Source organism: Cryptotermes secundus, unplaced genomic scaffold, assembly GCF_002891405.2.
Source record: "Cryptotermes secundus unplaced genomic scaffold, Csec_1.0 scaffold1296, whole genome shotgun sequence".
NCBI classification, from domain to species: Eukaryota; Metazoa; Arthropoda; class Insecta; order Blattodea; family Kalotermitidae; genus Cryptotermes; species Cryptotermes secundus.
The window spans coordinates 269168-280074 of record NW_019744141.1 but is presented as its reverse complement, the minus strand read 5'-3'; the positions used below and the strand labels follow the sequence as shown (position 1 = coordinate 280074).

The following is a 10907-nucleotide window of genomic DNA, read 5'->3' as shown; positions in this document are numbered from 1 at the left end:
GCAGATAATCACGAAGTATGTAAGCTTAGGTATATCTCGCTTTACACCGTTTGTAAATAAAGGGCACGCGGTAGCGTGGTTGGTTGAGGCATTATGTCACAATCCGGAGGATAGCGGGTTAGATTCCCGATGTGGTCACCGGATTTTTCAGTTGACCTAATCCTTTCAGCCTCTAATAGAAATGAGTACCAGGAATCTTCCTGGGGGGTAAAAGTCGGCCGGTGCGTGAGGCTGACAACATCACCACCGTCTGTGAGGTGATTGTCTAGAAAATGTTGGAGCCTCGACGTCTCATAAAGCTATGGGCCTCCACGGCCTGTTACAGTAACAGCTTTACCTTTTTCTTTATACGCTTTTGCTATTTTCAAACATATCGTGTCTTCAGTGAGTTAAGTTGTCATTCTCTCAAGATCTGTTTATATTGATTGATTCATTATACGCCTACTATTTCTACGATGAATTTTGTTCAGTATATTATATTCTCAGTTAGGCCGTATTTGATACACTGTTTCGTGAGCTGGCTCTAGCACCGTATTCAGGTGAATGGTTAAACCATAAACGCTATCACTAACCTTAAAATGGGAATGATACGGTACCTGTGAGTCTATTGAAAGTCAGTCACCTGACGGCAGGTGTAATGGCAACACTTCCCCCCCCTGGCACTACAGCCCCAGTGGGCCTAGGCCTACCTCCATGAACTTTTCCCTTCACTTCGGTTTTTCTAGATCTTACACATTTGGTAGGACTCCTTGGGCGGGTGATCAGCTCGTCGCAAGGCCTCTACCTGTACACAAACACAGAAAAACGCACACACACAAACTAAATATCCATGCCCTGAGTGGGATTCCAACCCACGATCCCGGTACCCAAGCGAGCGAAGACAGTATATGCCTTAGACCGCTCGGCTACCGTGACCGACAATGGCAACACTTGGGAGTAAAAAATACGCCTCAGGAAATGGACTATACCCAAAGCAATATTCGTGTAATGAACATGTAGTAGTTGTCTTTACAATAAAGTTTTAAACTGTAAATGAATCTGTAAAAGAATCAACATATGAAAGATTGAAAAGACCACAACACGTCGCTCAAATGTAATATTTTTAAATAGTCTAAAACACATTTTTATTAGAACGGGGAAGATATTGCGATTGTGGGCATGTGTAACTTTCTAACAGAACAACCTGTACAAATGAACCTATCCTGACACCCAAATCACAAAATCCTGATAATTCACTTAAGATCTCTAACAGTAGTAGGAAGACAGCACCTTAAATCACCAACAGAAAACAACCGCAATTTGATTATAACTGTGTTGGGCCCCACGGTGTAGTTGATACGAGCTGATACGGACTCTCGTTATACTGAGACTTTTAAAATTGTTGGTTATTTAGCTTGATGAGGCAGCAGCTGGGATCAAACCCAAGGCCCATAGCAATACTAATTTAGAGTATAAACCGCTAGTGCTCTGGTGCATCTAACAATGGAACAGTTTTTCTCTGGTTGTACGTGTTTACGTGAAATTTATAATAACGGACCTTTAAACTTAACGGATAGTATTTCTCCTTAGTCCATAACAGACGTCAGGGTCTAGCATTTTACTTGAAAATGGGTCTATACGTACGCGTTTCAAAAAACGTAATTAAATATCACCATACAGAATTCATTCGAAGTGACAGCTTCGCACTAATGCAATTGTTTCGAATCCGGTACGTAATTTTATTTTATTTATTTATTTATTTTTTTTTGGTCGGAAGTGTGTTAATACAGCTGGGCTCACACCGGAGCGTTTATGCAACAGAGAAAGTCTCATCATCTTTCCTTATTTAAGAGCTAATTCTACGGGGCCATTTCTTGTCTCTTTTTAGAGCCGATACATTTAATTAGCGAAATGAAGAATGCCAAAATTAAACTTCACTTAGTGTAATTCTGTATTTCAACATCCTGTTGCAATTGTTTAACTTAACGTCCATGTATTTATCGTCGCCCAATATTACAACACTTGTTTATTCACTACTTAATCTTAATTTTAGTTTAACACTTATTGTAAGTTATTTATAATAAAACTGGTTGTATTCGATCTTATAAAAAATAATTCACGACTCCAAAGTCCGCGGATCGATTCTAGCTCTATCACTGTTAGTAATATTGTAGACAGATCAACACAGATATTCTCCTTTCCTCCTGCCCCCCCCCCTTCACGCCATTTGTCTGCTGCCGAAGGTCATACATGACACCAATAAACGCTACGTACGGGCTGTCTGTTTACGTGTATAAACTGGAGGGTTCAGCTTAGCACGCTAATGACAGCATTGAACTCTACATGCACACATGCAATTGTTAAACAACCAGTCAACGTGTCATAAATGTCGGAATAGTTCGAAACTTGATGTGAATATTTCAGTTTTTAGAATCACATTATCTGTTGATAGGCAAAATTTTTGTGCGAGGAGTACACGTCTGCAGCCGGGATCTGCCCCATAGCTTCATGAAACAGAACGAATGTATGTTCCAGTTATATAAAATCCTACCAAAGTTCTTAGATTTGAACGTTTTCACTGTCATACCTTAATATCAACTGTTAATTGTTCCCGTCTTAATGTGGAATTAAACACAAATATATACGTATATTAACAGTTGTTCGTATCAACACGTGCATATGTACATGTTATAAATTACATTAGCAATCTGCAAACATGTTACAATGCACAGGCGATCAGAAGATGTTTCAAACGTACCGTTTATGAAGTATTTATTAGCATTACGTTAACAACGAGTAAGAAATATTGCAGAGAGAAATGCAGCCACAGCTACCTCTATGCAAATGATAGGAAATAATATGCTGGCGGAAGAGGGATGGCCGGTGATAACTTCACAAAAAAGACTGTGCTGTATGGTGTTGGTGTGCCCTGCATTCGTGTATCAATTGTGCTTCTGACGTAATCGTTTTGTTCATCGCCAAATCTGTCTTCTCTAATGAAGTTACGTAACGAAATATCTTTCACTTCATATCGTTTTAGACATTTTGGTGGAAGATGAACACTAATTGATAGACTGACCCTGGTTGGACCTTGTAATTCGAAGACGTGCAGGTTATTTATAGTTCCGCTTGTTGACCGTGTTAAGAAATTATAGAATATAAAACAATATAACTCAAGGCATCAGAGCAACCAATGTGTTCCCTTACTCGGCGGCACCGCTATAGGCCTGTGTATTAGCCTCACAAGCATGTCCGGTGCGTGTATATTTTGCAGCCAGGGGTGGCGTACCAGACCGCCTCTCGTCCCTACAAGTTTCCTGAAGGTGGTGCCATCTATGAACAGTTTAATGAACCTGAAGAGTACCGCACTCCGAGTGAAGACTCGGGAGTGGGTATGGGCCCCACCGAACTCGTTACGAGGTGAGCGCAAAGTCAATAGGTCAGGAGCTGCTCCATTGTGGGGCGTACCCGGAGCAGGTGAGACACTCCACAAGACAGACTGTTCGCTTTTAAAATGCACATTGTTGCCTTTTCTTCTTCCCGCGCCATCGAACACCTATAACCTTACTCTTACAGAGTTATACCCGCGGGGGACTGGCGGGGGGGTTCCCCCTCCACCTCCTCGAACCTCGACAAGCGCACCTCGGACCTGGCTCTCTCCAACGACGAGGATTTTGACACCGGCCACCAGGTACCGCCACCATTTACTCTCTACCACGCACATTCCACAATTAACGTTATTCAAAAAAACATTGTAAGTACAGTGGTGAACACGCTTTTTGGATGTTTCAAAATAACGTAAGTACTTTGTGATGTAACCTGTCGTGCTGCGTGTCTGCTGTTTGGTTTTGCGAGGGGAAACTCGTAATTGGCTCTTTGTGTCAATGCCATATACTGTGTCAGTTTCACAGAAAATGCACAAACATGGGACCTATATGACATCGATATGTATGTTTTCTGTCATCGATAATAATCGTCATCGACACTTCTAAAGGCAATATAGTATTAATTCAGTAATAAGCGGATATTTTATTTTCCCTAAGTAAAGAAAAATGCAATCGTAAACCTCTTTCGCAAATTTTTGAGGTTCTGAACTGTATTGCTGGAAATGTTTTGGACTTCAGACAGAAAATTGGGGTTACATTTGAGAAAATCGATCCTAATTGTAACTAAATAGCGTTTCAGGTTTATTAGCGTGAAATGAATATGTGAAAATTGCACGGAATAAAACAGTTTAGTCCTGTTTGTTCCGTCTCACAGGGCCTAACTCGTAGTTAAACTGTTATTACTTGCAACACTGAGCACCGTTAACAGATTTTTTTTTAATTCAAATTCATAGGAGCGGGTACAGAATTCAGTGAAATATAACATTCCAATTAATTTTATATTAAACTGTTCAGTACTTGGAAACTTCAGGGTTGTAGTTCATATGTGCAAAGACACGTAAGTATTGTCCTCAGAAAAAATGTGGAGACTTAGGAAACAGTAAAAGGGTTTGTAACCCCCTCAGAAAATAACTTCTCTACCCTGTTATCAAAGGAAGTTTTTAATAACTCACCTATTACAGATGCATTAAGCTAATTAGAATTCGTTGCAGCTGTAATCATAAAAGTATCTTTACCTCTGACATGGAAGTATGCTCGAATTACTTGCAGAATTGTTGTTTCGGTCAGCACACAACCCAAAGTGACGTCGAGAGGTTAGCATCCCTCCTTCATATTCCGTAGATCCAGTGTTTGACTTTCAGGCTGGAGAGAAGCTATCCTGACTGAGGTGTTCCTTAATATTCTTCGGGCTCTGTAGACAGACGCCGGGATCATGCCTTAAATTAGGCCACGACCACTTAATTAGTCATCCTGTTTTTCAGTGCTATGCTATAAAGTACTTTTGCTCCCAATTTTCCTTCATCCACCGTAAGCTTATGTCGGGGCCTACCTGTTGAACCTGAAATAACTGTCCGAAATAGGACCACTGTAATGATGACCGTTATCGCTTTGACTGATGACTTCTCTGTTAATCATCACTTCGCAATACATGGGATTACAGCGACCTTCGGTTATTTTAAAGATACAAAGTTATTTATATTGTTTACGTAACTAACTGTCATCTCACTTAAGGCTGCAGAATTCAGGCAGAAATGCAGATCTCATATTTCATGAAATTAATTTTCCCTAGCTTCAGAACATCTGGATCTAGGTGCTATGTTAGTTTTTTTTAATTCGCTTAGTGGGGGGGTGGAGTCCAACTGGGTCCACTCGGCACGGCGGCCACTGATTGGCCTATTGTAGCCTGCTTTGGGTGATTATGATGATGAAGAATTTGGTGGAATGAAGATTGGCAGGGGAAACCGAAGTACTCGGCGAAAACCTGCCCCAGCGCCACTTTGTCCACCACAAATCCCACTTGACCAGACCCGGGATCGAACCTGGGCCGCCGCGGTGGAAGTCAGCGATTAACCGCTTGATCTATGGCGCTATGATATTGATACACGATCATTTTTCAATATGTCCAGATTGTAAACAAGAACTCTGCAGCATGAATCTAAGAGCACGAAAACTCATGAAAGTATCTGATCAGGTACAGAGCTACCAAGCACGATAAGAGACTGTGCAGTGAACATATTTGTCTTCTCAATAATTCTGTCTCGGTAAAACTGTGAAGCTTGCTCTTGAACGAAACCTCTTCTTAGTGATGTTATTTATATCTGATGACATTTTTAAACCAAGACTTACAATTTTCAGGGAGTTCGGAAGAAATCTGTTTTCTCTTGCTACTTCATGATATCGATAACATATTTACGAACTTTTCTGTCAAGTCTAGCACACTGAAGCACTACAAATTTTCCGATGTATAATACCTGAGAGTCACTTAATTTAATGATCAAATTTTGTTGTACATATATAAATGGGTTGAATCAGTTCACTCATTTATATACTTTATTGAGATATTTGTATTTGTTGCAGATCTACGAGTATAGTTCTGAAGTCATGAGAGTTTCTCTAATTGCATTAGAACTTGCACTTAATGTTTCAATGATGAATTACAGTATGGCCTTAGAATAATTTCCTGCAAACTTTCTTGTGCGGCGTAGCATCAGTCGACCTGAATTAGGACGTCTGCTCACGAAGGCAGTTTATCCTCTTATATCACAAAGCTTCAGATGACATTGCTTTCTGTTACGGATGTCGGTTGATACCGCTGATGTGGAAAAAGGAGATTTCTTTTGTATCGATATGGATTCCACGTAGAAATATATCACTGACTCTCCTGACATCATAAATTTGCCCTATTTATTTGAAAGCACAGGAATTCAGTACATTACAGGCAATTTTCGGAGACTTCATTTTGTGAAAAATGTCAAGAATGGTTCGCTTGCGGCCTAAAAACCATGGAGTTTTAGTTTAGGTCAAGAATGATGCAGTTATACTTCCACTCCCCGGTAGAACTTGGCGTGATGCGTGACTGAGAACAAGGACAAATTTGCCTTGCCTTACTAAGGAGAGAGCAGTGTATGACTAATGATGACAGATGAGTAATTCAGGCAAAGCAGACATACAATATTTAAGAATTGTGTTCTGTTATTAAAATTAAAAAAAGAACGTGGCTTTAGTCCGCAAGCGAACTATACCGACCGAGTGACCGCCGCTTGTCGGCGAAGTTAGTGTCAACTTTAACAGATGAGGGTGTCGCATGGTCAGCGCAACGAATCCCCGCGGCCGTTAATTTCGGTTTTCTATACCGGAGCCACTATATCCTTGAAATAGCTCCCAAATTATCCTCACGAGGCTGAGTGGACCTCGGTCCTGACCCACTACTTCTCAGAAAATCTGGTAGCGCCGGGAATCGAACCCGGGACCTCTGGATCTGTAGTCAGGAACTCTTACCACTAGACCACAGAGGCCGTCGTTATTAAAATACCGGCATTTAAAAATGTGTAATTAAAACCCAAATCTTCTGGGATATACTCGTAACTCTTTGTAGTCCGCTTAAAGCCAACGGAGGTTTAGAAGTAACATGTTGCCTCCATCTTCAGAGTTCGAGAATAAGCCAGTAAGAAACCAACATAAAGCAGGTAGTAAGCAGAACTTAGATCTTAGTGTCCAAATGCCATACACACCTTCCCTCCTGCCCACGACACTGTCATTACAACATGTCACACAACTGTCAGTGGAACCAGCTTCAGTACCGACGTCGGCTGTGTGGCTCGGATTCCCTCTGAAATGTATTCGACGAACCATTCCTCGATTCCGAAGAACTCGTCGCCATTGGCCTGATGCTCTCCTTCTGTGCTTCAGCATTAATCTGCTCCTCATGTTGTGTCTCTGGCCCTGCAGAGTGCATTAACCTACACAAAACTGGCAAGATTTAAGTGAGATTAGCAGACGTTAAGCTAAGATGCGTGAGGATTCTATGTGTCTAAACGTGATTACTTCTTGAATATCCATAGGATTGTAGATCCATGAGCGTCTGTAAGTGTAGAGTCATCAAATTCACCCCTCCCCCTAAAACTATTTTTCTTATTGTGTTAAATGTTTGAAGATATGGTCTACAGACCTTTCGACGGTAGACCATCTTCCCATACTGACGATAAGAGCTGGCAGGCCTTGCGCTTGAGTTTCCAGCGCCGTTGCCATAAGAGCAGTAACCATTGGAGAAATGTCGGGTTAGTCTACAACAGTATCGGAAACATACCGTTCGCTTATGTTTTACAAGACAACACAAACGTCACAGCAGAAATTGTCCAGAGCTGTATGAAATATGAGGTTCATGTCTTCGCCCTCACTTGGCAGGATTGTAACACAACAAACAACATATATGGCATGAATTCTTCCAATTGTTAATATCGCATTTTTAAAATGGTGCAACTTAATGAAATTTGTTTTTGAAAATCTTGTAAAATGCACATGATATAGACAGTTCTGATATGTCTTGATCAGAATTATCGAATTTTAGCGCTTCACTTTTCCCTCCTTAAAATTTTGGGATGTGTGAGTCGTCACGGAAAAATGTGTTTTGTTTTCTAAGGAGAAAGAGCATTAGGCGTGTGAAGAAAATTCCATAATGGAAAGCTTCATAATTTGCACTCCTTACGAATTAGGGCCGTCGATTAAAGAGGGTGAAATGGCAGCACATGTGGGATGCAAGGAATGGCTGACATTGGAACCGGAAAAGCAAGAACGAAGATCAAGAAGTAAATGGGAGGATAGGCCGCGCCATAGTTCAAGCGGTTAGTCGCTGGCTTCCCACCGCGGCGGCCCGGGTTCGATCCCCGGATCTGGTCAAGTGGGATTTGTCGTGGACAAAGTGGCTCTGGGGCAGGTTTTCTCCGAGTACTTCGGTTTCCCCTGCCAATCTTCATTCCACCAATTGCTCCACAATCACCCTCACCTATAATCTGGGTCTGGTACAAGAGGCCAGAAGTGGCCGCAGTACAAGGGACTTAGTCCCACCCCACTAGCATTAAAAGAAATGGGAGGATGATATTAAAATGGATCTCAAAGACATAGGACGCGGGGATGTTGACTGGATTCATCTGAATCAGGATATGGCCCAATGCTGGATTGCTATGAATAAAACAACGAATAAGATACTGGGAAGTGACTAGCTGAGCTACTATTATCTTCTCGAGAAGGACTTTGCTGATTTAAGTTAAGAAATTTCTCTCGCTCTGGGCACAGGTTTCACTTGTGATATATGTGCCTTGCTGAACAATGAGAGGTTTTTGTAAATCGTTTCCCTTCTGGAAAGAAACACTTCTAATGTAACTAAATCCATAAATTAACTTGTCGGTTGGAATACCTGCAAATAATATTTTTACATCAAAGAAATAGAAAAGGAGACCAGTCATGAACCTATGAATGTTTAATAGACGTAAACCCATTCTACCTCGCTTTGTTTGTTTGACAGGCCGCTACGAAATCCTTTCCGTGCCCCAAGGACATAGAAGCCGAGTTTTTATAGTAACATAGTACACAAGTGGGCTTAGGTTCCAAATTTTTGCAGGTGTAAATATTATTGCTGTGATGAACGAAAGGGAATGGGGCATATGCCTGTTCCTAAAGCTTCTCGGAATTTGGGGCCCATTGCTATTATGTGTGCAGTAGTTTGAGTGCGCTGCAGTGCTTCCATATTTGCGTTGACTTTTTATTTTTTGTTTGCGGATAGATGTCTACTTGTGTTTTTGGATGCTATATTTGCAGCTTCAGAAACAGATGCCTCATCATGATATACGTTTCGACGTGCCGTCCCGCATAAAATGAGGAGATAGTTCTGATTTAGTTTATCGATTTTGAAATTCGATGTGTTTCATCACAATTTTTACCATAAATCATGAACATAAAGACATGTCTGATACATTATCTCACCTAGAATTGACGTTAATTTACGTTGTAATCTGATATCTCCTCGAAGAAAAATAAAGAATTCTTCCACGTTTACTTTGGTACATTAACATTCAGTTAGCGTTATTTTACAATAATAATGATAATCATCATAACAACAATAAAATCATTTTGTCATTTGTTTAGATATAAAGAGAGAAAGTAATAATGGAACTTTCTCGAATCAGTAACAAATTTTATAATTCCTTGTGCGTCAAATAAACTGTTATTATATGACCTTTGAATTTCCCCGTGGTCCCTAAGTAAACTGACAGTAATTTATGGTTAGTGAAGACACAAATGCGTCAAAGCTACCAATCTTGTTGCTCTTGTTATTTTCATTTAGATAAATTATTTAATGCACATTTAATTACATTTATGTTCTCTAATAAATGCCTGTTAAAACATATGGGCAAATTAAGTCATTAACAGTTACTTAAAATATACAATCCCTGAATTGTAGTATATTTGAAAGTTATTCTTCTTTTACCACACAGGTACAAAATTCCAAATTTCTCGAACTAAGGTGGGAACTTTTGCTTCGAATGAGCGTTGAACCGATTCTGCAGCTGAATGCCTTCCTAAGTAACAAAAAGAGCTACGTTAAGAAAACTCAGTTTTCAAGCCTTTCTGCATTCTTTGCCCAATATTACGGAGGTTCTCCTTTTTGCTTGGATTTGCTGCGTCTTCAAATAATTTTGTAACCTTTCTACAGCCAGCAAATTAGCCATTCCAGGATTGCAGACGCGAGAAAATGGCATATCAGAATTAAATAAAACTGTAGTTGTTTAAGGAAATGCGCGGTTTTCAGAGCCACGGGGTTCAGTGCCCATTCTGGTGTTATTTTAAGGTCTTTGTTGGGGCTTTCAGTCTATATTCCAGATCTGGTATTTAATCAACCTGGCATTCTGAGTATTGAAAATAATTAGACTCAGCGACCATAGTTTACCAAATTTTTATACATTGGAACCTGTGAAGTTGGTCACCTCTGTATATTTGCCACCTGCCACAATTTGGCCCAATTTTAAGGAACCGAGGACTCAAATTTTCTTACAGACTTTGATTTGTCTCATTCTGGTCCGTCACACTAACAATTACAAAGACACAACAACTCCGTCCAGTGTGACTATTGAAGTTTTTACTACTTTAAAACTTAACACCCTTACATGTTTCGGTCCCTATAGACCGTCACCAGCGGGACATCGATACATCTTGGAAACTACCATCAGAATGGGTGTTTTGAGTGTTAAAATACATATGCATACAATGCTTGTAATACACAATATATACAAATCCAACTTTTCCACAACTACAGCAGTATTCTTGGTATATTAAAGTTTTTAAACTTTGTTATTTAAGTTAAAATTTATAAACGAAGTAGGTTCGTGTCCCTTCTCCTATTGTTTTTCTTGATGGGGGCTGAACTTGTGCCGCCTGTCTCTCCTGAGAAGGAGATTCTTGGTATCGTCCTCTGTTTGTTCGTGGCGTGCACAAGTACAGCCCCCGTCGAGAAAGACAATAGGATAAGGGACACGAACCTACTTGGTT

At 40.4% G+C, this 10907-nt stretch overlaps 1 protein-coding gene across 1 annotated transcript in view; it reads left to right on the top strand.

Moving 5' to 3' along the window:
- Nucleotides 1-3253: 3253 nt before the first annotated feature.
- The window catches only part of LOC111874583, a gene marked incomplete at its 5' end in the record, with an annotated part of 144065 nt that continues 136411 nt past the window's right edge, over nt 3254-10907 (top strand). Inside the window, 2 exons of the mRNA XM_023870196.2 lie at nt 3254-3399; nt 3556-3670. Of these exons, the coding sequence (XP_023725964.1) occupies nt 3254-3399; nt 3556-3670 (261 nt within the window). The remainder of the gene's footprint in view (nt 3400-3555; nt 3671-10907) is intronic.